At 38.4% G+C, this 26,793-nt stretch overlaps 3 protein-coding genes across 3 annotated transcripts; all 3 read right to left on the minus strand.

The window, feature by feature from the left end:
* Positions 1 to 1,883: 1,883 nt before the first annotated feature.
* Positions 1,884 to 3,045, minus strand: LOC109607969 (sentrin-specific protease 2-like). The gene is made up of 3 exons (XM_049961522.1): positions 2,682 to 3,045; positions 2,436 to 2,629; positions 1,884 to 2,377 (listed from the first exon to the last, which is right to left on the minus strand). The coding sequence occupies exons 1-3, from the start codon at positions 2,816 to 2,818 to the stop codon at positions 2,070 to 2,072; spliced, it is 639 nt and encodes a 212-aa protein (XP_049817479.1). The 5' UTR covers positions 2,819 to 3,045; the 3' UTR covers positions 1,884 to 2,069.
* A 3,987-nt stretch (positions 3,046 to 7,032) lies between these two features.
* On the minus strand, positions 7,033 to 25,409 carry LOC109599432 (uncharacterized). Its single transcript, XM_049960997.1, has 90 exons — positions 25,181 to 25,409; positions 24,944 to 25,125; positions 24,642 to 24,885; positions 24,146 to 24,236; positions 23,516 to 24,084; positions 23,441 to 23,458; positions 23,313 to 23,378; positions 23,227 to 23,253; positions 23,151 to 23,171; positions 23,050 to 23,064; positions 22,973 to 22,993; positions 22,893 to 22,907; positions 22,779 to 22,793; positions 22,555 to 22,667; positions 22,384 to 22,489; positions 22,215 to 22,297; positions 21,738 to 22,158; positions 21,577 to 21,680; positions 21,294 to 21,527; positions 21,076 to 21,241; positions 20,979 to 21,026; positions 20,895 to 20,912; positions 20,721 to 20,771; positions 20,654 to 20,668; positions 20,548 to 20,580; positions 20,447 to 20,491; positions 20,378 to 20,389; positions 20,302 to 20,328; positions 20,206 to 20,250; positions 20,123 to 20,149; positions 20,024 to 20,065; positions 19,940 to 19,966; positions 19,833 to 19,883; positions 19,730 to 19,777; positions 19,647 to 19,673; positions 19,535 to 19,588; positions 19,455 to 19,472; positions 19,352 to 19,390; positions 19,257 to 19,295; positions 19,177 to 19,203; positions 19,093 to 19,122; positions 18,883 to 18,912; positions 18,803 to 18,829; positions 18,702 to 18,749; positions 18,575 to 18,598; positions 18,492 to 18,521; positions 18,409 to 18,438; positions 18,323 to 18,352; positions 18,223 to 18,252; positions 18,136 to 18,165; positions 18,036 to 18,065; positions 17,927 to 17,956; positions 17,828 to 17,857; positions 17,729 to 17,758; positions 17,630 to 17,659; positions 17,494 to 17,517; positions 17,417 to 17,440; positions 17,201 to 17,239; positions 17,096 to 17,143; positions 17,016 to 17,039; positions 16,944 to 16,961; positions 16,814 to 16,855; positions 16,716 to 16,760; positions 16,629 to 16,658; positions 16,547 to 16,576; positions 16,303 to 16,485; positions 15,779 to 16,246; positions 15,622 to 15,722; positions 15,325 to 15,564; positions 13,053 to 15,275; positions 12,722 to 12,995; positions 12,296 to 12,665; positions 12,110 to 12,242; positions 10,864 to 12,058; positions 10,659 to 10,807; positions 9,937 to 10,140; positions 9,675 to 9,881; positions 9,406 to 9,625; positions 9,214 to 9,345; positions 9,124 to 9,159; positions 8,950 to 9,067; positions 8,862 to 8,892; positions 8,642 to 8,800; positions 8,522 to 8,572; positions 8,356 to 8,445; positions 8,200 to 8,301; positions 8,114 to 8,141; positions 7,980 to 8,053; positions 7,257 to 7,921; positions 7,033 to 7,197 (listed from the first exon to the last, which is right to left on the minus strand). Exons 1-89 carry the CDS (start codon positions 25,299 to 25,301, stop codon positions 7,346 to 7,348), a joined length of 11,472 nt encoding a protein of 3,823 aa, XP_049816954.1. The 5' UTR covers positions 25,302 to 25,409; the 3' UTR covers positions 7,033 to 7,197; positions 7,257 to 7,345.
* Positions 25,410 to 25,454: 45 nt separating this feature from the next.
* On the minus strand, positions 25,455 to 26,505 carry LOC109599428 (uncharacterized). Its single transcript, XM_020015419.2, has 2 exons — positions 25,840 to 26,505; positions 25,455 to 25,752 (listed from the first exon to the last, which is right to left on the minus strand). Exons 1-2 carry the CDS (start codon positions 26,411 to 26,413, stop codon positions 25,517 to 25,519), a joined length of 810 nt encoding a protein of 269 aa, XP_019870978.2. The 5' UTR covers positions 26,414 to 26,505; the 3' UTR covers positions 25,455 to 25,516.
* Positions 26,506 to 26,793: the final 288 nt, after the last annotated feature.

A 26,793-nucleotide genomic window follows, 5' to 3' on the forward strand; every position in this document is an offset into this window, starting at 1 on the left:
GTTATTTATGAACAACAAACAAGATTTCAGGTTAAACAATTTATTGCCCTTATTCTGTGTATTCAATATGGATTTTTCAAAATTAATTATGCTTGCTCATGTTGCTGCTGCTGATTATGTATTTTAGAAACAACGAACCTTAATAAAATAAGAATTATATAATTTCATCTCAAATCATTTGATATAGCAATGAAAACTCTTTCTATGTGGTTGTTTTTGTATCACGTTATCACCACTTTATATTTAAAAATTCATTAAAAATATTTTAATAAAAAACATGTCAAATCTTCTCAATGCCACTTTTATTTAGATTTTTATTTTTCCATATATATTTGATTAATAGTTTCTAAAGCTCGTAACGTCTGTCTTAAATTTGAAGCTGGAAGTGATCTTAAGACCGGACTGGTCTTAAATATGAAGTAGCCTTAAATCAGAAGCTTGAAGTGGTCTTAATCTAGTGTGGTAATATTTTGTAAGGGGTTATCTAGAGATTTAGCATCACCACAATGACTATTTTGTTCTCACAAAATTTTAAGTTTTTATGAGTTTTCTTAAAATTAATCTTATGTTTATGATAACCATAAACTAGTTGTAAAATAATTCAATATTTGTTTTAACCTGCTTTCTCAGAATCTACATTCGCATATGATTACTGCCAGATTTTGTCTGTTGCTAAGCTATATGATTGTAGCATAGTGGAGTTAAAGTTCGATCTTTGTGTATAGTTGAATATATGGAAATAAAATTCTAGTTTTCGTTTATTTCGTGAGATTTTAATGAAATTTCTTCAAATTCAAAAAATATTTTTTTAATATTCATAATGGTACCTTTTTAGGTAGGATATTCTTCAAAAAATTAGACGTTATTCGTGAAAATCTCGGCAAAATAATTATGACAGCTACTTGCACAATTTTTTAAGAAATGATAAGTGTTCTTGGCACCTCATAAAACTAAAACAATCTGAAGTGCCACAAGGACTACACAAGGTGAGAAATATGGGAGGTAGTTCTACTCGTGATGCAATGAACAATACTCGAAAGTTTCGCAAATTATTTCGAAGAAACTGAAGAACTTATTCCTTGGCAAGATGAACGGGTTCACAAAGTCCGAAAATAATTTCAATAATATGTAGTCTTAATTAAATAAGGTTATAATGAATTATTTTTATTTTGTTAGAAATTTCTTCTCATACAGTTTATTTCATTTGTAGATTACTTTTTTTAATCAAATGAAAATAAACAAAAAACGGCGTAAGTTAATTTATTTCCGCAATTCCGTTCAGTTCACTTTCGTTCCGTTCTATTCTTTTTCTTTACAAAAAGATTTTTTTTTTAATATTTAAAATTATTTGGATATATTTAGTTTTAAATATGGCCACAATGAATCAATAACGAGCGGCTATTGCTTTCTACACACCGTACGTTATGTGAATAGACGATAGTTTACTACAATGGAATTGTTATGTTCACTGAAAGTTTGTAATGAGGAAATCAAGAACATGAGGAGTTTACGAGGTATGCAAAAAATGGTTTTAAGGAACCAACTTCAAATAAACAAATAATGAAGATATTAATGAAAGCACACACCAGATTGTCGTCTTAAAAGCCTCATTGTTGTGATCATCACTAATGTACTCAATAATTTTCGAGAGTCTTAACTCAGTTAAGTGATTGCTGCTGTAGAAAAACTGCTTTTTATATTTATACTACATATTAAATAATGCATGTCGTATGTACCTACCATCAAACTACCATCAATTTACATTTTGTGAATACAACAAACAGCCCCATTTTTGTGTTTTACATTATCATTTTAACAGTTGTACTCACTTATTATCTATCTTCAACATATTAAGGAAATATATAAAAAATGAAAAAAGGTACTGTAAATTATATCTTTATTACTTCCCGAGATGGTTTCACAATTCTGTTATATCCTTGAGGTAATATTCGGCAGCTACTTTTCCTTCATCCTAAATTTATGCACAAGTCGCATCTCTATTTATAAACTGAACAAAAAACAAAGACACCACTGGATTTGTTACACTTGAAGAGTGGCGTTGCGCAGAACTAGCTGGTGTTTTCGCTATCCAGACAAGTAAAACTTGTGAGTAGTTTTCCTATCATAATTTCCGCAACAATTCTCTTTCTCAAATACGGCATATCATTTTGACAGAAAACCAATGGCCGATTTCTGCTCATGAACTCCGCTAACGTCAACAGAAATACTCCGCAGTCAGAGTCATTCATCTGTTGCGGTGTAGGCGCATTTGGAACCATCTGGTATCGCTTCCAATCTAGACATGCAGATTTCTTGTTCATGTGTTCCACAACCAGATAACGTAGGACCAATGTGGGAGCCACGCTATTTCTAGAACCTGTAAAAAGTACGAGTAAAATTAAAGAAAGCTCATTTTATTGACGAGTCTGTGGTACCTTTACTATCATAAAATTTTATTGTTTTAGTTTTCGTATTTACTATTATCAGAGTCCAGTGGTTATTATTGTCGAAAACTGGCACAAATATTAAATTTTTATGAAAAATATCGGTACATCCACTCCAATCTTCCACTTCATCAGCCCCACGTTGTTTCAACTGGAGGTAGAAGTGTGAGTTAAATGCAAAACATCTGTAAAAAATAATATTTAATATTACAAATAATTAATATAAAAGTCTCTTACTTTGGTCCTGGGCCGTTATTACTGCGTTCCACAATCATTTCCAAATAAAAATCAATGATTTTGTCATTTAACCAGGCACCATCTTTTAAACTGTGCATGTCCGATCTCGTTAGAGCTATATCAAATTTTCTAGTCATAACTGTATCTTCACCACCACAAGCCCAAGCTTTTCTCACAGCATTAAGATCGCATTTTCTCAGTTCGGGAAAGTCGCATTTAAGTTTACTGTTCTCACATGTCAATTGTGGTTCAATATCGCCCTTTCCCCGACATGACGCAACCCGCGGGCTCCGTTTCTTGTTCTGTTTGTTTTCGGTGGTTGTTTTTTTCTGAGAAAGAAAATGATAAGATGGACGTGGTTCAAAAGAGTCAGAGTTCAGTCAATCTCATGGACTGAAGTTAAGTACCTGACAAGGCGGCTTTAAAGCACATACATCACAGTCATCATCTGTAGATTCAGACTCGTCGTCAGATTCAAATTCTTCGTCAGATTCATTTTGACATCCGCATCTTAATGAATCGTCGTCTGATTCTTCATAGCCACCGTCGTCCTCATCAATCGAATAAACTGATGATTGCGTGAAATCTTGTGTTGCATCTGTTTGCGGCATCGCGCGCATAACCTGCGGCCTGTCATCGCCACATTTTAAGTTATCTTCGGCAGTTCCACCAGGAGTCAAAGTTCTGTCACCTTCAAATGAAGAATCACCTACATAAGTAAGAGTTTGGTCCAATTCATCATCATCATCGGAGTCTTCGCCTGGACATGACGCACATGGTGACGACGCACGCATTATCTGCGGTCCCTTATAAATAACGGTTTGGTTCAATTCATCATCTTCACTTTCCGACTCAGATGACGATTCATCATCTTCGCTTTCTGATTCAGATGATGATTCTATGTTGTCTGTGGAAGAAGGTCCCTGACATGGACAAGAGCTAGGCATTTCTTCTTCGTCTTCTTCATCTTCTTCAGGTTCCTCATCATCTGATGTGCCATCAACGAAAACACAGTTTATGTTATCAGTTGGGGACGGGCCCCGAGATTGATAGCGAACTCCTCCTGTGGGTGGTGGTGATTCATACATAACTTGCGGTTCCCATGGATCTATATCAGGATTTTGTGGTGCATACGGATTATCACAGACTGGGCCCCGAGATTGATAGCGAACTCCTCCTGTGGGTGGAGATTCATACATAACTTGCGGTGCCCATGGATCTATATCAGGATTTTGTGGTGCAAACGGATTATCACAGGCTAAATCTTCAGGCTCCTCGTCATCTGATGTGTCGTCAACGAAAACACAGTTTATGTTATCAGATGGGGACGGGCCCCGAGATTGATAGCGAACTCCTCCTGTGGGTGGTGATTCATACATAACTTGCGGTTCCCATGATTCTATATCAGGATTTTGTGGTGCAAACGGATTATCACAGGCTAAATCTTCAGGCTCCTCATCATCTGATGTATCATCAACGAAAACACATTTTATGTTATCAGTTGGAGATGGACCCTGAGATTGATAACGAACTCCCCCTTGCGAGTTCCATCGAGACGCTGTCTCCTGTGATTGATAACTACCTGGAAAATTTGGCAAATCACACAATTCATCGTCTGCTTCCTCTTCCTCTTCAGGTCTTTCTTCAATCTGAAAAAATCATATATAACAAAGGACAGTTTATAAATGAAAAAACAAATACGACGTTACCATGCTCAGTTGATGTTCGGCCTCTTCTAGACTCGTGTTCATTTGACAAATTAGATCATCCACTTTATTTGTCAATTCTGCCATAGTCAGAGGAGACTTATTTGATGAAGACTCCGGTTCCAATTCCTGTTCGCCGCAAGTAGCGGGTGTGTCATAGACCACTCGAGGTGCTTTTCCGGGCTCCGCGATAATTCTTGTCTCTAAAAATTAAAGCATCAATTTAATCGTTGCAATTGTCGATTAAAACCACAAACCTTTCGATCCGGCTGGTATTGTGAAATTGTAGGTCATAGTACAGTCCGCTGGTCCCGGGCACGACGAATCCTCAAATAGGCTGCCCAAACTTGGGAGACTCGGAACTTCAGTCTCCGAAAAATTTCTGAAATTCGGCATTGAATCTTTTGATTGCCGTTGTGGTAGATACTTACGCCGATGCGTTCATCATTTCAACATCTACATCTTCATTTGTAACTATATCGTTTGGGCCACTCATCATTGCACTGACATCTCCTATTCATAAGTCAGAAATTATTAGAATTACTGAGGACACAAAGTGATAGATACAAACCTGCGTTTGGTGAATCGTTCACAGAACATCTCATATCATCTAAGGCCTCTATTAAGAAACAATTTATTAATTATATGAATATGATAAAAAAATATGTTGCCAACCAGGACTGTATTCATTCATCAAATTCCTTTTACTTAATCGTCTATTAACAAATCTGCCTTTTCTTCTATTGTTTTGAGGAATTTTAGGTGTTGGTCCATAGGATTCTTCAGCTTTATATCACCAAAGGTTATTAAAAAATAAACAATTATTTATTCTCAATTTTGAATTGAAATAAATTATTAATACAAACCTGGCAAACTTGCAGAATAATATTCATCTTCTTCAGCAGGTTCAGCTTCTAAAAATTAAAATTTATATAGAACAGACGATACGAATTTTGAAACTTGGAGCTGACCACAAGCATAGTCCTCCCCTTCATCTGTATAATAGCTTGTTGGAGTAGTTTGATAACTTGATATCGGAGTTCCAAATTGACCACTGGACTGAGCTGAACGATAACTACTTACGCCAGTTTGATAGCTAGATGGACCTGTTTGATAGTTAGAAGAACCTGTTTGATAACTAGATGAACCGGTTTGATAGCTAGATGGACTTGTTTGATAGCTAGATGAACCTGTTTGATAACTTGACTGTGGACAACTTCCGTAATTTGATTGTGTTTGATAGCTATAATTTGACGATGGGATCGTTTTGTAACTAGATGGACCGGATTGATAACCGGATCCAGCAGTTTTATAATTAGATGATGAACCACTTTGGTAACTTGACAATTGACTAGTTCCATAATCGCATTGTCCACTGGACGAAGGAATCGATTTATAGCTAGATGCGCCGGTTTTGTAACTTTTATTTCCTGTTTGCATTGTGCTAGGACTATTACTAAAAAATAACCAATTATTGTTACTGAGACTAGAAAATTTACTATTATTAACACCTGGACAGTGTGCTGTCGTCGAAGTTTAAAACTTGTGGACGAAGAGGAGTTAACGATTGAGTATTACTAAAAAATAAGCAATTATTGGTATTGAGACTAGAAAATCTAATAGGATTAACACCTGTAATCTGCGCTATCGTCGAGTTCTATAATTTGCGGACGAGGAGCTACTGATCGATGGTGACTAAAACATAAACAATTTTTGTTATTGAGACTAGAAAGACTAATAAGATTAACACCTGTAATCAACGTCATCATCGAATTCTAAAATTTGTGGACGAGGAGCCACCATTGTCATAAAATCATCACCGGCTCCAACTTCCGTTTTCTGTGGTGTAATCTACAAATTAAACATTTTATTAAAAGCAATTCAAAGATTTATATATTTATATACTTGCCTTGAGTTTAAAACCAGCAGGTGCTCCGTGTGCTTTAATACTGACGTTGGCCTGGTGGTCATCAGAATGTTTACCAACTGCAACCTTCTGATCCAAACCTTTCATCTGACACACGGGCATTGGACTATAGGCAAATTGAAACTTGGGAATCTCCGTATCCGAACTGGATGCTAGAAACTTGGGTAATTGATTGACGGCCACTGTTTTCATTTTATCATTTCCGTCCAATCTGTTGTCGATATTAGGAAGGAACGATAGCGTTCGGTCTATGAATTCCGGATCCTGTTTTTCATCACTTTTGGGTCCAATCCGGACTTTGAACTCGGAAGCTGGTCCTTGAGTTTTGAAGCCTACCCGAGAAATATCATCCGAAACGTTGCCCATACAAGCAAGCATTTGAGGTATGTTGCAGAATGCGTCAAAGGGGTCGTCTTCATCACATCCACACTTAGTAGGTTCCGTGTCAGGAATTTCAGGAGCCTTTGGTGTGAATTCGATGTCGATTTCATGTTCATTGATTGGGGCCGCGTCCACCTTAGATGACGACTCTTCTCTTGCCGATGCTATATTATTTAGTTATTTAGTTATTTAAAAAAAAAAAGGTACATATTGCCAATTTCTAGTTAATTCTACTCTATCAATTTTATGCCATTTATAATTATGTATCAATTTATACTTACTTTTGATACAGATGTTGCTGTAAATATGAAAGTTCAATATTAAAATAAAAAATGCATTTGTACTGTATCACAGGGACTGTTTCGCATTACTTTAGCTACATTCATAATATTTACAAAGAATAGTAATTGCTAGTAATAAGAACATGGTGGTAGATGTTGATTGCTCTCATAATTTAGTTGACTTGATACCGGACTAGCTTATACAGTAAGTTAAAATCATCCTAAAACAATCAGTAAAAATGCGTCACAATTAAATCTCAAGCTAAATCGAACCAAAAACCTTGAGGGTGCTCCAGTTCTTAGTTCTTTATTTCTAGATATCCTATCGATTCTCCTTAATTCCATTTTGATTATCTTCTACTTCTGGTTTCATCTACGACGACATCTTCCGCGCCCTTGTGCTCCCGCCTGAGGAGCTCTCAGGCCGGTAGCTCTCAGGACACTTGTAGGAGTTTGTTCTGATCCTGTTTGGAGTGGTCTTAAGCCTGAAGCTTGTGGCGGTCTTAAGCCTTGTGGAGGTCTTAAGCCTGAAGCTTGTGGGGGTCTTAAGCCTTGTGGAGGTCTTAAGCCTGAAGCTTGTGGAGGTGCTAAGCCTGAAGCTTGTGGAGGTGCTAAGCCTGAAGCTTGTGGCGGTCTTAAGCCTGAAGCTTGGGGAGCTCTTAAACATTGACCTTGTGGCGCTCTTAGGCCTGTAGCCTCTGGAGGTCTTAGGCCTGAAGTTTGAGGCGGTCTTAAGCCTGATGTTTGAGGTGGTCTTAAGCCTGATGTTTGAGGTGGTCTTAAGCCTGATGTTTGAGGTGGTCTTAAGCCTGATGTTTGAGGTGGTCTTAAGCCTGATGTTTGAGGTGGTCTTAAGCCTGATGTTTGAGGTGGTCTTAAGCCTGAAGCTTGGGGTGGCCTTAATCCAGAAGGCCGAGGTAACTTTCTTTTAGGCGCTGGACAAACCTGTAATAAGCATAATATATAAGTATAATTCACAAGAAGAATGATAATTGTCGAATACATCAGGATCATCATATCCAGGCGAAACCATTAAGGGTGCTTCGTCGTCTCCTAATATTTCAAGATTATCTGCACCTATGATAAAGTTTTTTGATAAAAATTGTTACACTTGATTCCATATATTCCAATACTTACTCTCAAATATTTCTTCTCCAGGGCGTGCCTACAATTAAATTATTCGTTAATATATTAAAAATGAATAAATATGGGATAGCTTCTACCTGGCCCGGTGGACGCCAGTTTGGTGGAGGAACCCAGTTTATATCACCTAATTCGAGGGGATCGTCCTCTAATACGCATTGATCAGCCCCACTAGGTTGTGACTGAAATCAAAGATGTTAAATTTAAATGATAAATAAACTCGGAGTTATATATACAGTCCAGGTCGATGGAGGCTGATATTTAGTTGGAGGTAACCAGCCTGAGACTTGTTCAACTGGCAATGGAACAGTAACACGAGTAACAACCTATAATTAAGTAAATTCATTAATTAATTTAATACTCAATTTTAAACTGTTGCATAATATAAAAACGATAGCGTACCGGAGGTCGCCAGTCAGCTGGAGGCAGCCAACTTTCATCATCTACAGGAACCTATAAATGTAAAATTATTAATATGGTACTTTGAATTGGTACATAGAAGGAATTGGTTAAATATATTACCTCATCCGTTTCGGCCAGAATCGACATATCTCCTTGTGGTGATGGTGCACGTCGTTCACAAACTTGTGCTTGTGGTGACGGTGCTCGTGGTGCAGAAACTTGTGCTTGTGGTGACGGTGCACGTGGTGATCGTGGAGCACCTTGCGATGGTATTTCAATCTGCAATAATTAAACATTAAAATAGTACAAAATTGGTAAAATACTAAAAAATAAGTCTTACCCCTTTGTCAGCGTATTGTTCGAGTGGGCTCCTGAGAAATTTTAATTGAAGGATAAATCTTAAATTATCATTTATTAAGATAACTTACTCTTGAATTCTACCACCTTTAGGCTTTTGGGAACCTCGCAAAGGACGCATTTTCTTTCCGATAAAAAGTTGCATACGTGAACGAGATGGACGTTTGGATGGAAACTGCTTGGCCATATCTAAAAAAAGATTAAACAATAAATTTCAATGTAAAGAAAGTAAATTTAAAACATACCGCTCATAAAACCAGCTTGTGGAGAACCAGGAGATTCTACAAAATGATTATGTATTACTGTTAGTACGAGTCGGACTTAAAAGAACTTACGAGGTGATCCCCGCGCAGCTAATGGAAGTTGTTCCTTAAAATCTGGAGGGAGAACTGATGGTTTCGGAACTGAAATTGGTGGTTTCCGAGCTGAAGATGAAGGTTTTGGGGATGGCTTTGGTGTTTTCGGAGCTAAAAAGACAACATGTGCAATTAAATATAAGAGACTGATAACAAAACCAGGTCATTTACGTATATCGATCGAAATATTGACTTTAGACGGCGGCCCTTCAGCCAAAATGTTAACAGAAGACTTTCCTTCCTTCGCGTCACTTTTCACAACAAGTTTTTGAGGATCACCTTCCTCGCTCATTGGCTCTATATTAAATGCAAAGCCGGGTATTGGACGAGGGGGAGTTTTGAAATCTTTGAGCATCTCCTCTTCACTCAAAAGCTGCGGATTGTAATCGGGCTAAAAAGAAATAAATTATATATTAAATCGATTTTCAGTCATAACATACCTCTATGCGTTTTTGATGATAAAGTCTAGGTGGCAAAAGTAACTCTGGTGGTGTTGTCAAATTATCCGACCATCCCTCATATGGCTCTGGAGATTTTGGATATTCCTCAGGTTCCCTTTCGCACACTTCTTGAGGTGTGAATTGATAACCGGAAGGTAACTTCTCTATCATCTCCTCTTCAGTCATAATTTGTGGCCTATAGTTCACCTAAAATATATATTTATGTATCGCTTTTCTTAAATCATTGTTATGGAATTCTTACTTCAGGCACTTTCAACCTTTGTGGAGTTTTCAACTCAGGTGGTGTTGCTAGATTTTCATCGAAACTCCATTTTTCTGGCGTTTTAGGAACGTTCTGTTTAAATTCTTCTTCGTATATTTGCTGGGTTTTCGGTGAGAGCGTCATATGATAGCGGTACGGATCATAACTCCTCGGCGAGAAACGTAACATTGAATGTGGAAAATACTGAAAAGAAAATTAAAATTAAATTTTATATACGGGGTAGTAGACAATGCCTTGGCAATTATAGAAAATGTTTTAGTCATTCGAAAAAATATATATCAAGAACCGAATATTGAGTTAAAATTTCTTGTTCACTTGGTTATTTTGAATCTGGAAATCGATTTGATAAAAACAATTGTACGAATAACTAAAAACAAAATCTGAAATTATAAAAATGGTCAAACTTGACTAAACAATTTTTTCTAAAGTCTTATGAAACATGTTATACAAAAGGTTATACTTTTTACCACGTTTAGAAAAAAATCTTTGAAAATAGTACAGTGACGTATTTATTATATTAAAAATCAATATTCTTTAATAAAAGATATGTGGGCTGGTCGGACTGATTAGAGGAGATTATTTGGTTTTGTCGCGTTTAGCACGCGGTTCGTCTTCGCAGGCGAGTCGGCGAATTTTTATTACAGGTTGAGGTATTGTATCACTGCCTATGTTATTACATATTAAAGTATCTTAAAACATACCCTACTAGTCCACGGTTTGTCTTCCCAAACATTAAACACAGCATTTTCTTCGGCTGCATCGGCCAAGTACATTTGAGCATAAAAATCTTCCTCATTTTCCTTGTATTCATCATCAATCTTTTTAATAATTCTTTGAGATACGGTCATACCTAAACAACCAAAAAAAGTGTTGTTAAAGTTCCATACAATTCATTGATTTAATTACCATCAACAAGTGGAAGTTTCAGTGTACTTTGTACTGCAGGACGTCCTGCAGTTTTGGGAAGTGGTATACCTCTTGCTCTACCTCTGCCAGCTCTTGGAAGTTTGCACACACCCGCTCCTCCTGGAGCAGCGCACGGAGCTGGACCAGCACACGGACCTGGACTTGGAGCTCGTGATGGACCAGCAACAGGAGACGTTGGACGACCAGGACTCGGAGCCCTTGATGGACCAGCTACTGGAGAAGTGTATGCTCCAGCAACTGGAGTGGTTGGACGACCGGGACTCGGGGCTCTTGATGGACCAGCTACTGGAGAAGTGTATGCTCCAGCAACTGGAGTGGTTGGACGACCGGGACTCGGGGCTCTTGATGGACCAGCTACTGGAGAAGTGTATGCTCCAGCAACTGGAGTGGTTGGACGACCGGGACTCGGGGCCCGTGACGGTCCAGCCACTGGAGAAGTGTATGGTGCAGCCACTGGAGTGGTTGGACGACCAGGACTCGGGACCCGGGAAGGACCGGCTACTGGAGAAGTGTATGGTGCAGCCACTGGAGTGGTTGGACGACCAGGACTCGGGACCCGGGAGGGACCGGCTACTGGAGAAGTGTAGGGGACAATTGAAGTAGTTGGTGGAGGGCCAGCTACTGGACTGGGAGCCCGTGCACATGGGCCAGGTATTCCTAACCCTCTAGTAGGAATTCCTCTTCCTGGAATTCCTGTTGGAGCTGCTATACGGCTCCCAGGAGGAGGAATTCCGCCTCTTGCAGAAGGTTGAGGTATTCCTCTAGAAGGTTGAGGTATTCCTCTAGTAGGTAGTCGGCATGGTGCTGCTCCAGCCGTGGGTTGAGGTATTCCTCTAGTAGGTAGTCGACATACTGCTGCCCCAGCCGTGGCGGCAGAAGGTTGAGGTTGAGGTATTCCTGCAGTAGGTAGTTGACATGGTGCTGGCCCAGCCGTGATAGCCAGGGGTGCTTTACGCTTTAGAGGACAAACAGCCCCGGGCCTAGGAATACGTTCCATTGATATGGATACTGGAGGACTAGGCGGTGCATCGCAAGGTGCTGGACCAGCCGCTTGGGCCGCCGGTGCTTTACGCCTTAGTTGACAAACAGGTCCGGGGGGTTTAGGTCGATCCATTGGCATACTGGAATCAACTGCTGAGCTACTTTGTGCATCGCAAGGTGATATACGCGGTTGCTAAAATGAGTTATTTACATTAAAATTACAAATGATATAGTGTATAAGTACAGGTGCTGGACGAGGCGGTTGTGGTTCTGGCGGCTTTATGATAACTTCGACTTGGGCAGGTGCTCCTTCCGTCGCCACATTAACATGTGAAGTAGTGGCCGTTGACGTAGCAGTCACTACGATTCTCTGATCCCTGTTAAATTTATTTAATTGAAAAAACGAGATATTGAAATTAAACTCCCTCACTGTTCGGTATCTGAAGAAGCTGGTTGTGCGGAAACCGTTATTTCCCCTGGGGGAGCTTCCGATGGCGGCATGTCTGTAATGGCTGGTGGACGCAAGACACTTTTTCCAAAACCTGGAGGCCGCAAACCGAATCTTGCGGGTCCTTTACCTACTCCCGGTTTTCTTGGAACAAGTGTGGTGACGGGAGCTGCTGGTGCTGCTGATGCTGCTGACGCTGACATTTCGGATGATGCTACTTCTGATATTTGGGGCAACGCTCTTGACGCTCCTGCTCTTGGCAAACGACACACCCCTCCTGCTTGTGGTATTGCACCAGGTCTTGCAGCCGGTGCTTGTTCCCGCGGTCGTCCTCTCATTGTTTGTGGTGTAGCTAAATAGTAAAAAATATTTAGTATTATATAGATTACTGTATACTGATTATATTACCTCCTGGTATTGCACTAGAAGGAAGTCGACTGGACGCTGGCTTTTTCACAGTAGTGGGTGGTGCAGCAGGACGTTTGGGTCGTTGTGGTGTTACAGCAGATGGTGGTGGTGGTCGCATCGAACCCGGACGTTTTGCTGCTGACGGCGGACCAGGAGGCCTTGGAACCGGTGGACCTGGTCGTTTACAGGTAGGAGTTCGCTGACGTCTGCGACCGAAATTAGGTTTAGGTATCCCTTTGCCTGGTTGTCCCTTAACGACACCAGCAGCTTGTGCCTAAAATTCAATTTTAAACAATTTAAAAATGAATATATTCGAAAAAATAATCCTTACCTGAGCGACAAAGGCAGCTATCTCACGATCTTCTTCTTCCATGGCCTTGATCATAGCTTCGTAAGTTAGTCTGTCAGCCTCTTCTTGTAGTCTGTCTATTTCATCCAATGCCGCTTGGTTAACTGTTGGTTGTGGAAACTCCATAGGACCTGTAGCGTCTTCAGCTATTGTTGCAAGAGCGCCTGTGTTAGGCAAATCGCATACTTCACCACCACCGAAATCGGTTGCAGCTGTTTCCAAAAGTCCGCCGCCCATTGGATCTAATTGTTGCATGGTACGAGGACTTTGTTGCATGGTACGTGGACTTTGTTGCATGGTACGAGGACTTTGTTGCATGGTACGAGGACTTTGTTGCAAGGTACGAGGGCTTTGTTGCATGGTACGTGGACTTTGTTGCATAGTACGAGGACTTTTAGCACTTGGAATTTTTCCTAAAGGACCTTCGTCGTCTGCAAAAGGATCATAATCTAATGGGGTGGCGGCAAAGGTCTGTTGAGGTATAGTTAAAATTTTTGGCACGGTATCTATTCTTTCTGGCATACTCCATATAGTATCTGGCTTTGGAATTTCAATCTCAAAGGGGCTTTCGTTCTCTTGGACTGGTAAAACGCATTGATCATCTGCGGATCCGACAAAATCGGCACCTAAATAATCACCAAAATCTCCACCTAAGTCACCACCTAAATCACCATCTAAATCGCATATATCGTCAGTTATTTCGGGTATAGATGTATCTAAGAGTCCACCGTCCATTCCACCTATATTTCCAAGAGGATCCATCTGAAATGGATCATATGGACCTTGTTCCATCTCACATACATCTGGTTGCGTGGCATCCATACTCTGTTGCATAATACCAGGACTTTGTTGCATGGTACGTGGACTTCGTGGTGCTATACCCGGACTTCGTGGTGCTATACCCGGACTTCGTGGCATGGCACGTGGACTTTGTGGTGCAATAACTGGACTGCGTGACATGGCACGCGGACTTTGTGGTGCAATAACTGGACTTCGGGCCATAGCACGTGGGCTTTGTGGTGCAATACCTGGGCTTCGTGACATGGCGCGTGGACTTTGTGGTGCAATACCTGGACTTCGCGACATGGCACGTGGACTTTGTGGTGCAATACCTGGACTTCGTGACATGGCACGTGGACTTTGTGGCATGGCACTTGATATTTGTCCTCTTGGACCTTGGTCATCCGCAAATGGATCGTAATCTAATACCATGGGAGGTGGACTTCGGGGCATAGCACGTTGAGGCATCGCGCACTCACCGGCATCTGCATCTAAATCCATCAAATCGGGAAGAGATGTATCCAATAATTCACCACCCATTTCATCCAGATTGCCCAGAAATGGGTCTGGTTCCAAGGCCTCTGGACGTTGTTCCATCGCACAAACATCTTGTTGCAAGGAATCCGGTACTTGAAGTTGGGAAAATACATCGTCTGGTATATCGAATGCATCATCAGCAGGTGCGACTAAATCACAAACATCGTCACCCAATTCAGGAGCCAATTCATCCAAAAAATCATCGCCTATTGCATCAAAGTTGCCATATGCATCCATCTGAAATGGATCTGGTGGAATGGCATCTGGACCTTGTTCTATGGCACATACATCTTCTTGTACGGCATCCACTTCTTGTGGTATGGAGCGTAGACTTTTGAGCATGGTACTTTGAGGTAAAGTGGGTACATCACCGGAACCGGGAAGTGTATCAATAAGTCCACTATAGTAATCATAAGGATCCAACCCACCATATGGATCAGGTGCAATTTTTCCTAAAGGACCTTCGTCGTCTGCAAAAGGATCATAATCTAGCGCCGTAGCACCTACATCTTGTTCCAAAGGACACACATCTTGTGACATAGTAGGTAAACTTTGTGGCATGGTAGGCATACTTCGTGGCATGGCAGGCATACTTAGTGGCATGGTAGGAGGCATGCTTATTGGTACGGTAGGTAAACTTTGTAGCATGGCAGGTATGCTTTGTACTGTGGGATCAGTAACTTTTCCTAAAGGACCTTCATCATCTGCAAAAGGATCATAATCTAGCCCCATGGCACCCCCCATGGCACCCAAATCTTGTTGCATAGCACACTCATCTTGTTGAATTGTTTGTTGCATTTCTTGTTGCATTGCTTGTTGCATTTCTTGTTGCATGGCATATGGGTCTATATCGTCACGCTGGGGGCATTCAAAACCTTTGGCTTTTGCCTAAAAGTAAATGTTAAAAATAAACAATGGTTAAATACCCAATTCTTACGGAAGCTAAAAACGCAGCTATTTCTCGATCTTCTTCTTCCATAGCCTTAAGCATAGCTAGTTGAGCAGCTTCTTCATCAAGATTATCCAACCGAACTATAGTATTTTTTTTGGTTTCTGCTGCTGTTGGTTTTTTTCGACTCGTTTTTGTTTTACTTGCTAACCGTGATGTAGTTCGAGGTATTGCCCCCTTTTTCTTCGCTTCTGCAGCTGATGCCGCTGAAGCAGCCTCTTTTGCAGCCTAAAATTTGACAATTGTGAATATTTCAAATTAATGAAGGATCTTCTAAAAACTTACCCTAGCTTGTTCAACGGCCAACTGGGCAGCTTGCACCGCAGTTTCTGCAGCAGCTTGTCCTCTACGTGCTGCAGTTTTAGGTGGGCATGCCTTTCTCGAAGCTACCAATTAATTAATTACATCATGAATTGCAACCTTCAAAAACAAAAGAACCTACCAGCTCGCTTCGCAAATGTCTCGTTTTGCGAAGCCCTTTGTTGCTTACGGCATTCCTGCTCTTTGGCCTTCTTCTTCTGATCCTCCTTTTTTCCACCTCCCCACAGACGGGCTCTCTTGACCGGTTCCTTCTCGGTTTTAAGTTGATAATTTCTAAATGGGCAAGTGCTCCTCTCCAAGATCTGGGATGAGGAAGCCGTGAGGAGCGGCGTAATGAAATTCTTCTCCGAGCAGTCACAGTGATTGGTCAGTCTCGGCAAGCTCTTGCATTGCAGTCGAAGAACATCGGAGCGGTAAGTGCCGCCTCTCGGTCGCAGGTCGATGGACACTTCCATGTTGCTATCGCTACTGCTGTTCTTAAGTGATATGGCTGATTGAGATTCACAGCTGGCCCCTCCTCTAAGACGAAGCTGAATCGGCACTTCTTCAATCATACCAAAATCCATATGCTTGTTTATGTACAAAATGTCTGAAGCGTAAATGATGTGGTGAAAATACAGAAAAGTAAATGAGAAAAGCGTTTACCTAAAACCAGATTAGACTGGTTGTTAGAGCTGTCACATAGCACCGAGTAAAAACCTTCGCCGGCATTCAACTCTGATTTATACGTAAAGTTTGCGGATTTGTAGTTTTTAATTTGAGAATCACTTTTCGATTTTACATCGCTGTGGGCACTTTTATTTTTCATTTTAAACGAAGATTTTACTCCTAAAATCAATGTTTCATTATAGAGAGAAAATCATTGAGTAAATGGAAATAAATTACCAACCTTCAACTGATGACAAATGGGGTGGAATTCCTGCAAGAAAATAGTCAATATATAGTTGTCGAACGAAGGGAAAAACACTTGCCTATTTGATGAAGATCTATTTTTGATTCTCCTATTCTATTGAAATTCAAAGATTTAAGTATAAAAATGTGGCATAAAAACACTTTACCTTCTCTCTTTTCTTGGGCCCGGCACGGAATTACTGCATATAGTTCTGTTAAAAACAAATAATGAGTCTTAATTTTTGTACATATATTTAATATTTACCGTCTGATACTATACGAGGTCCGCATGCTATCCTCGGTGGGTCTATAATAGTATAGATATTGAAATAAATAATATATGGGGGGTATTTGTGTATATTTAATAACATTTCTGTTGCGCATTTCATACTTACGTGGTTCAGTTGGACACACTATAAGATAATTGTATAATATTTACTGTAGGATAGTAATTTACTGATACTTACAACAAGTTTCAGGCCGAAGTCCACCTAAAATATTAATTTTATTAGTTTCATATATGGTATATTTGTATATCAATTATTACCTCCCATACAAGATTCTTCATCATCCCATCCATTGCCGGCGTTACAATCTATAAACAATTTGGTTAAGGAGAAAAAATGTAACAATAAAATTTTATGTAACTTACCACAAACTCTGGGTCTTTGCGGTTCTTCATAAGCTTGTGCTATATTTTGTTTTAATAGAGATCGTAAAAATTGTCCTATACTTCATTCGTTTTAATTACGTGATTATTTTCATAAATCGAATGAGGTATGGGTAGGTAGATATAAAATGATAGAATAGAAGAAACAAGAAACAGACAACAAAATATTGAAATAAATAGAATAAACAGTAAACTTACCGTTACTCTCAGCATCTGAATAAACTAATATAAAATCTTAAAAAGCTTGCCCTGACTAAGAAAATAATTAAACTTACCATCATAAGTGTTGCCACCTGCAACTGAAGAGAGAAAAAGTGTTAATAGAAAATGAAATAGATAAGAGATGCAACAGACAGTTTCGATATTTCAGATAATTCTGAATTATAAAGGTAAACTAGTCAAAGTGCTTACGTTGTTGGGGACCTGCCGCTTGGGACATTTCTGTAATAAAATGTTTAAAATGATTTAATGTTTTTGGCAGATTAGATTTGTAATGTTAAAAATGCTTACGTTGTGGAGGACCTGCCATTGCGGACATTTCTGTAATATAGATGTTTAAAATGATTTAATGTTTTAACAGATTAGATTTGTAATGTTAAAAATGCTTACGTTGTGGAGGACCTGCCATTGCGGACATTTCTGTAATATAGATGTTTAAAATGATTTAATGTTTTTACAGATTAGATTTGTAATATTAAAAATGCTTACGTTGTGGAGGACCTGCCATTGCGGACATTTCTGTAATATAAATGATTAAAATGATTAAAATGATTTAATGTTTTTAACAGATTAGATTTGTAATGTTAAACATGCTTACGTTGTGGAGGACCTGCCATTGTGGACATTTCTATAATATAAATGATTAAAATGATTTAATGTTTTTAACAGATTAGATTTGTTATATTAATAATTCTCACGTTGTGGAGGACCTGCCATTACGGGCATTTCTGTAATATAAGTATTTAAAATGATTTGATGTTATTCAAAGATGTAAAAATGCTTACGTTGTGGACCAGCTCCTATTGCACACATTTCTATAATATAAATATTTAAAATATTTGATGTTAGAAAAAATATTAAATTTAATAATGACACAATTCTTACGTTGTGGAGGACCAGCCATTGCAGACATTTCTATAATATGAATATGTTGAACGATGAATGATGAATGGTGATGTTAAAATACTCACGTTGCGGAGAACCTCCCATTGCAGACATTTCTGTAATATAAAAATATTAAACGATAAATGATGAACGAAGTTAAAATACATACGTTGTGGAGAACCCGATATTGTAGATATTTCTGTATTGTAAAAATATTAAACGATGAATGATGAACAATGTTAAAATACTCACGTGAGGAGTCCGCCATTGTAGACACTGTAAAATTAATGTTTAAAATGATTTGATGTTAAGAAAGTTATAAACTTAGAAGTGAAACAGCAAACTCCCTCGACTGATCCGTAAGAGAAAATATACCTACCTTGTTGAGCTTGTTGAGCTTGACCAGCTTCTATCATTTCAATTAATCCTGTCATATAAATACATTAAATTTTTAATAATAAACAACAGAAAAATAGTTACGTTGTTGACCTGTCCTTGAAGAGAGATCTACAATAGTGGTATTAGCAAAACACTATATTCAAACATTTTAAATTAAGTACCTTGTACAGGACGAGCACCTTGTGGAAAATCTGAAAATTCTTTAAATGTCTCTCAGTAGAGATTAATCAAACAAATGATTAAAATACTAACGTTGTATAGGACGTGAGCCTCCGTCACCTATTACAGCGTCACTCATAAAAATATTAAATTATTTCTTGTTAATAATGTTATAACTCTCTTGACTGATTCGAAAGAGAAAATATACTTACCTTGTTGCGTTTGACCAATTTCATTAAATCCTATCATGCAAGTATTTTATATTTTAAATGGTACACGACAGAAAAAATACTTACGTTGTTGGCCTGCCGTTGGAGTAAGATCTACAATAGGGGTATCAGCGAGATACTACATGTAAAATCTTAAAATTAATTACCTTGTACAGGAAAAACATTTTGTGGTAAATCTGAAAATCCTTTGGAGTGTTTCTTATCAGTAAACATTAAATAAACAAATTATTAAGATACTAACGTTGCAGAGGACATGAGGCGTCTCCTCTTGCAACAGGACCTATTAATAGTGAAAATTGTTGTTGGTAAGCAAAAGACTATAAAATATTTGATAAACTATTTACGTTGTGGAGGAAGAGGACCTGCAATTTTTTTGGAAACACTTCATTTTAATAGTTGTCAATTGAATTATTAAAATGCTTACGTTGTAAAGGACATGAACCACCCTGAGGAGGAGGTGGAGGTCTATACAGTGGCCCTAGATATTTGATCGCAAAGTGGTATAAGAATAAATTGAAATAATATAAAATACGTACTTCGCTTAAATTTATATCTTGGGTCTTCTACAATCGAAAACCACTAAATTTCACAACCAGTAAATAAAATTAAAAATACATACGTTGTTCTAGGGCAACCTGTCCAAAACCAAAATCAGGATTCGTGAATTCTAAAATAATTTAAAGTGAAATCCGATTTAATATTAGACAGACACAAATACGTACGTTGATCAGCAAATGGTCCGAGTCCAGGTGACCTCCCCATTCCGGCGGCTACTACAATTATTTAATTCGCGTTAAAAATAAAAAATATCTTAATTATAAATAATTACTGTCTTCTGTCCACGATCCTGCTAATGCTATAGAAATTGTAAAATTAGTATTCCATATAGTATTTGAAGTATATAAAAACGTACCTGCGAGTTCTGATATATTTTTCCGGTTTTGAACTCCTGCGTCTAAATTTATATAATCGTCACATTTTTAAGAATATATCAAAAATTTGTTATACTCACTGTTTGGACACGCCATATTTGAAACATCTAAAAATTTGTTTTGCTAATATTAGAAAAAAAAGTACAAATTTACAAACACATACCAGCAACTTCTGGTTCTGAGTCAGTCATACTACTTAAATTAAATGCTAAAAATATTATTGAAAGTCGATTACTCAATATTTATCATTAATACGTACTAAAAAATCCCGGGCCATAACTGGAATCTATCACGGTTTGTTATAATATAGACTTTTTAACAGTAAAAATACGTACCAGATGAGTACTCTAAGAAAGTAAGTGAAACGATATACACATACATGATTTAAGAATGATAATACCCACCTTCACCTTCTTTTCGTCCTGCTCCTCGCTTAGGGCTGGAGAAATCTAAAAATATTTTGTGTTAATGATAGACCAGGAACAATAAAATTAAAAATTGTTACCTAATATCCGGGGTGTAATATCGATTGGTGATCCTGAATTTCAAAAACAAAAGTCAATAATTTGTAAATATATTTTCGAAATTATAATAAGATTCGATTGACATACCATAATACCCTGCATCTGAAAAAAAACAATTCATATTTCATTATTTTATTATTGTAATTTTACTCACTCTGCGGTCGAAGAAAACTGGGAGGGGTATTTGAATATCCTCCTCTTTGAACTAAAAATAAGAATATGATAAATTTTCATGTTTAATAATTATTATAAATATATTTTATAAAATGACATTTATCCTGAATATATTTATAAAACAAAATAGTTTATAATTATAATTTTTACGTACCCATATCTGATGGAATACCTAAAAATATAAAATTATTAATCATTGCATCTAAAATCAGTGAAAGTCTAACGAAACAAAACTTACCATCTCCAGACATAGCAACGCTTTGTTCTCCACCACCGCCACCAGGACCTAGAGACATTAGTAAAATAAAACCAAACAGAAATTCAGTGTTATTTACATGGTCTAGGAATCCTAGAGGCACTACGAATCCGACTGACATGCTCCTCGACTGGTTCCGGTCGGTATGGAAAACCTGGAGGTCTCATTGCCTGTTCTGGCGTCAACGTTGGCGCATTCGCCACCTGACATCGCTGCTGCGCTGCCGAAATTCTTTGCGTATGCGCCTAAAATTGATCGCTCAGTCACCACCATCTGTTAGTTACCATCTACACTAACCTCCCAGGCTTGATCACGATACTGAGCGGGAATTTGGCCGCCAGGCTGTGCACAAGGTTGCTGGGGAGGTGGCTGTCTAGCGGTTATCATCCTATCCACGTGTCGTTCCACAGCAGATTGATTGTAAGGTCCGGCCGGTTGTCGCATGGCCGCCGCCGGATTTGTGGGACGCATCTGAAGCGGACATGCCTGACCTGCATTCTCGTTTGCCTGAGATCTTCTTCTTACGTGTGCCTTAAAACATAATTTAAGATTTTTGGAATGTTTCAGTATATTTAAGTACCTGCCAGGCCGCATCACCGTATTGTGCCGGTTGATTGTCATAACCAATTTGTCGGCGATAATTGGGATCATTCAAGTCCGGTTTTAAGCCTTCTCCAGGCAACCCTAAATGAAACAAAAGATGCATAACTGGAACCAAAAATCCAACTAGAAAACTAATACGTTGTTGTTGGCAAGGTCCTTGTCTAGTTTCTGCCATCCTCTGGATGTGCGAGGCCGCCGCTGCCTGGTTGTAGTTTGCCGGTTGCGCCATCACCTTATCCATATTCAGCATGCGATCTAGCGGCGGCAGGTTCTGTTCATTCGGACGTCCCGACTGTATACGGCTCACATGTTGGCTTACGGCGGAGGCATTGTAGCCTGAGGGTTGTCGCATCGCACCGGCCATCGAGCATTTCGCCCCTGAAATCATCTCCTGCCGTGTCAACATTGACTGTCGGCCGGCCGCTATACGCTGCGAATGCTGGGCAGCCGCGGCCGCATTATAGCTTATGGGAGTCCGTGCTGAGTTATCCCTTTGGCAGGCTTGCCTGGACTGCGTAGGTACGGGTATACGGGATCTTTGTTGTCTTTCCACATGTCCCTGAAAAAACAATTTTAAATATCCCGTAGTAAAGGAGATGAAACAATTTTTTTAACCTGCCAGGCAGCGTCTCCATATTGAGGGGGAATCCTGACGGGTGTGTTATCTCTGGGTGGAAGTGGAGGGGGAAGGCCCAAAACTAATAAAATTATATTTAAAAATATTATTATTAATTATTAATTATTATTTTTAATTATTAATTATTATTATTATTAATAAACTTACTTGGACTTTGGTAACCTTGATAATTTCCTTCAGAAACTCTGGCGAGATGCTGATCGTAACCGGGGATGTTCGGTCTTCGTTGAAAGCTTGGTACTTCTCCCGGAATCTATACATACATAAGTACATTTTTAATATAAAAAAGCAATTATAAAAGACTCTTTAAACGTTTACATAGTTTTGGGGTTGATCGGCTCCGGGTACCGGACAATTTTGTTGCACATGCCTATGGAATGCCAAATCCTCTCTATTAACCGCTGGTCCTTGCATTGTACTTGCTTCTCCAGCTAAAGTTATTGAATTATATTATTTGTTAACAAACATTACATGCAGAACATTCTATCTTTCATTCTAATGGATCTTAAACTTAAAATTTTGATAATAAAATTATATCTTACCAGAAGAATTGGCTCCTGAAATAACAATTAATATTTACACAATTTACCAATAAAATATTTTTAATAAAAGTTGTTTTTTAAATAAATAAATATTTTATATTAATTAAATCTTACCAGATGAGTTTGCCCCTAAAATAGAAACAATTTAATATTTATATAATTGGACTAGTAAGTTGAAACAATAGTTAACTTACTACTAGTTGACCCTTTACAAGCTAAAAGTTACATAATTATTAAAATTATGTTGTAGGAACATTGTATTAACACTTACTTGAAGGATTGCATCCTGAAATTGCAAAATGTTACATATTTATATATTTAATATATCAGTGAACAAAAATGAGTGTATTCTGCATTATTATTACAGCTCACCTTTTTTACTATCTGCTCCTCCTAAAGATAAAAAACATTTAAAATAAATAAAAATATAACTTTGTAGAACAAATACCTGAAATTCTCAGTATCGAAGTATTTACTACAAGAAAATAAAATTAATATCCATCAAATTATTATTACTAAAGATAGAATGTTCACGAATATTGTGTGTCTGAAGTCTGAAGAAATGCATACTAGAGAACTTTACAATACCTTCATCGCCATCTGGAACAAAAAACCAAATAAATCATCTATCTTAATAAACTCAATCACCAAATACCACTTACCATCCTCCAGGTCACAAACTAGAAACAAATCAAAATACCATCAGATCTAGATCACCTCAAAAAAGAAATACATACCTCCATCATCGTCTTCATCACTACTTTCGGATTCAGCTCTATCCTTTCTTTCTTCGTTGCTTTCCACGTTGGTCTTAATGCCACTATTAACCAAAGCCTCTTCCACCTGTTGATCGGTCTCATGCAGGCTCTTCATTAGTTGGTCAATTCGTTCCTGTAGCTCGGCACAGGACTTGTTTACATCTTTCACATCGTCCTCGTTAATACCGGCGCCGCCTCTGAGCCTCAAAGATCCGAACTCGAACTCCTCTTCCGCAACATAACGTCTATGTCTACGTCTGACGCAGCTCTGCTGGTTGCATCCACCGCCTACAGCCTCTCTGATAGAGTGCAGTTTGCACTGCAACTCCTCTATTTGCCTGCTGATAATGTCAGCCCGTTTACTATAGCACGGTGCCTCTTCTTCTTCCGGGCAGCCGATCTCCATGGTCCTTTTAGTACCTCGTGTACTAAGGTCAAGGATCGGTGATCCATACAGTGGATGGGGCAGCAGGCCTTTCTTCTCCGGTATTCGTTCTCCTAGAGGATGGACCGGTGGGATGAGACCGTAATGTTTCTTCTTCGGAGGTCTAAATTTTTTTAAAAAAGAGGTGAAAAATAATTGTTAGAAAATCAGGTGAAGGTGCATACTCCAAGACGTCGTTAAGACGACACTCCTTCTGTTCACCATCTGGATCACACACGCATATTCTTCTTGCCACGTCGGCTGCTATGTTCATGTCTGGAAATTATTTACCGTTAAAAGTCTTAGAAATGAATCGGTTTAGAAAAGGACCTTTTTTTTTCATGGTGTGTATGTTTGTCATAAAGATGATGACAATGAAGAAATGAAAAATACTTTGAAGCGTTACATAACTAATTTTGATATTAATTTGGAAAATTACTAAAAATTTTGTAAACATAGATTTAGAGGGGTTTTCTGAAAAGTGACGGAAAATGTCAAATATGAAATTATGAAATGTCAAACTAAAAACATTTTCTTATCTAGTTAACATTAATCGAAAAAAAAACTGAACACTGTTTTAGTTTGCATAAAATAAGTAGAAGCCTGATGAAGTCAGTCACATTTCCTCACAAAAACTGTGGAGAACAATGTCGTTGATAATTTTATTTTTTATATACTTACGACATTTGGCGAATGAAAGGGCGTTTTCAGCATTCTGCCACCTTGGAAAAGGTTCGCCGGAAAACGCATAGTAACTGTGAACCCCAAAATTAAGAATATCCTGCGCCGCACAATATTCCTTCTTGTCCTCTGAGAAGTCGTACTGTATCGGTGCCGCGTTAGTTTTTCCGCCCAGTTCATCTTCCAAAAGAGCTGCCTTATCTTTAACCTCCTTCTCTAGTATGCATCTAGCAAAGTCGTTGATCTATAAAGTTAAAACTCTTAATTGTGGAAAATTGGGGGAGTTTATATGACATTTTTACGCTGAAGCTATCGGAGAAATCCACCAGTACTTTGTAGGTGTCGGGGTCGTCCGCGAAAATCCCTGTTAAACATCCCTTTTGGAGGACAAAAATTAGTAGTTTTAAATATTCGACGCGGATCCTGTCAGAGGCTATTTCAGGATCGGTCAGCTTCTCCGCCCATGCCGCCGCTCTGGCTCTATCTAAACTCGTAAATCCATTGATAATTCATTCGAAATAAGCTTAGTAACATCTTACCGGTTCCGTTTGGAAGAGCCAAGAGTAACGGTTGTGTTAGTTTGGCAAAAAACTGAACTTCATCGAATTGTATGTCCCCCGCTTCATCCCCTTGTGGTGGATTCTCCCCCTCGTCAGACATTATAATTTAGACACGAAGAATTTTGATTTATAGTTTCCGAAACTGTGAAAGATGTAACTAAAATTTAGGACTGGATCATGTTTGACACACTTAGATGTTTTTAGGTAGTCATTGGATACTATACTATTTTAATGTTTAAAAAAAAAGAATAAGTTTACTATGATTTGGATTTGTTTATTTCTCGTTGTCAAGTACACATAAATTTGATTCATTTGTTAAATAGTGATACTAGATTCAGTTTCGCTGCTTCCTTTGAACAATATATTTATGTCTTCTGAATGACACATGTCCAACGATGAGTCTGATTTGTAACGATGAAACATTCCGTAGCATTTTTCTAACGCCTTCAAAGTAATTTGTCTTTGCATCTCCAATTCTGTTTCGTTTAAAAACTCATCCTTAATGGATCCTCCTTTCTTTTTACCATTTGCGAAGATTTCAAGCAACATTCCTTAAAACACAGTCAATAAAACAACAGATAAATAAATATAATGTATATTTATAAAAGGTACATGATACAAAAGTATCTAAAACTTACTAATTTTTTTTGCAATTGAGCCAACAATGTTTTGAATCTTGCCAGCCAAAAACAATATAAGATGAGTGAAGAAATAATTTTTAATAACTTTATCAGTCATTGGTGCGAGGTCAGTGTGGGAGTGTTCCTCTCTGATGATGATACGGCGATTAACGTTGCTTGTTGGGGGATCGTTCTCGAAGATCACCTCGATGTGCGGCTCGCTTCTCGAACTGCGCAGCTTCAGCGACTGCAAATATTTTTCTAGCTCCAATCGTGCCAATTCTTTCTGATGTTCCTCCGCGATGAACTTCAGATGATCCAGCAGCTTATCCAAATTCGGCTGGCGACGCCTCTGCATCTCCCAAGTGAACTCGTCCTGTTCCTTCAACAGTGTTTGGGAATTGCTTTGCAGGCCCTCGATGCTTGGCTTTCTCAGTAAATAGGTGGTTTTCTCAGGAAGGATTGGGTCGGAATTTGCCGCGTAGCACCTCAACTTTTGATAGTTTTTTAGGTTTTGCAAATTGGGCATGTAGATGTTTATGTTTTCGATGCGCTTTGAGCTGGTGTACAATTTTGTGAGGTTTCCGCCCATTTTTATGGAGATTTCCAACTTATTAGTGTTCAAAGTATATATTCTATTTGACAGCAGCGATAAACTTGACAAAATTGTATTAAATACGGCCGTCGTCACGACTACAGTACTGATTCAAAGGTACGATACACGTGGAAACCAAATTTATATTATATTTTCTTTCAAAGATTTAAGATGTTTTTTACCTTTTGTTCTTAATTTAATAACATTTAAATTAATTAAAATATAATATATATTTATATAATTTGTTAATATAAAAAACCTTTGAAATCAACTTAACGAACTTAACGAACCATACAACAATTAAGGGATTCAAATAAGTGTATGTAACGTGGGTTGTCTAATTGTCCCGAAAACTGTGTAAAAATTGTGACGTAGAC

The sequence above is a fragment of the Aethina tumida genome, chromosome 1, assembly GCF_024364675.1.
Source record: "Aethina tumida isolate Nest 87 chromosome 1, icAetTumi1.1, whole genome shotgun sequence".
Taxonomy (NCBI): domain Eukaryota; kingdom Metazoa; phylum Arthropoda; class Insecta; order Coleoptera; family Nitidulidae; genus Aethina; species Aethina tumida.

Coding starts and splice junctions, on each gene's coding strand:
- LOC109599428 (XM_020015419.2), bottom strand. CDS start 26,413: ATGGGCGGAAACCTCACAAAATTGTACACCAGCTCAAAGCGCATCGAA. Junction 25,753..25,839: donor CTCAATTGCAAAAAAAATTA/GTAAGTTTTAGA, acceptor CTGTGTTTTAAG/GAATGTTGCTTGAAATCTTC.
- LOC109599432 (XM_049960997.1), bottom strand. CDS start 25,301: ATGTCTGACGAGGGGGAGAATCCACCACAAGGGGATGAAGCGGGGGAC. Junction 15,276..15,324: donor TAGCTGCGTTTTTAGCTTCC/GTAAGAATTGGG, acceptor ATTTACTTTTAG/GCAAAAGCCAAAGGTTTTGA. Junction 8,142..8,199: donor ACTGGCGTCCACCGGGCCAG/GTAGAAGCTATC, acceptor ATTTAATTGTAG/GCACGCCCTGGAGAAGAAAT.
- LOC109607969 (XM_049961522.1), bottom strand. CDS start 2,818: ATGACTAGAAAATTTGATATAGCTCTAACGAGATCGGACATGCACAGT. Junction 2,630..2,681: donor AATAACGGCCCAGGACCAAA/GTAAGAGACTTT, acceptor TATTTTTTACAG/ATGTTTTGCATTTAACTCAC. Junction 2,378..2,435: donor AAAATTTTATGATAGTAAAG/GTACCACAGACT, acceptor TACTTTTTACAG/GTTCTAGAAATAGCGTGGCT.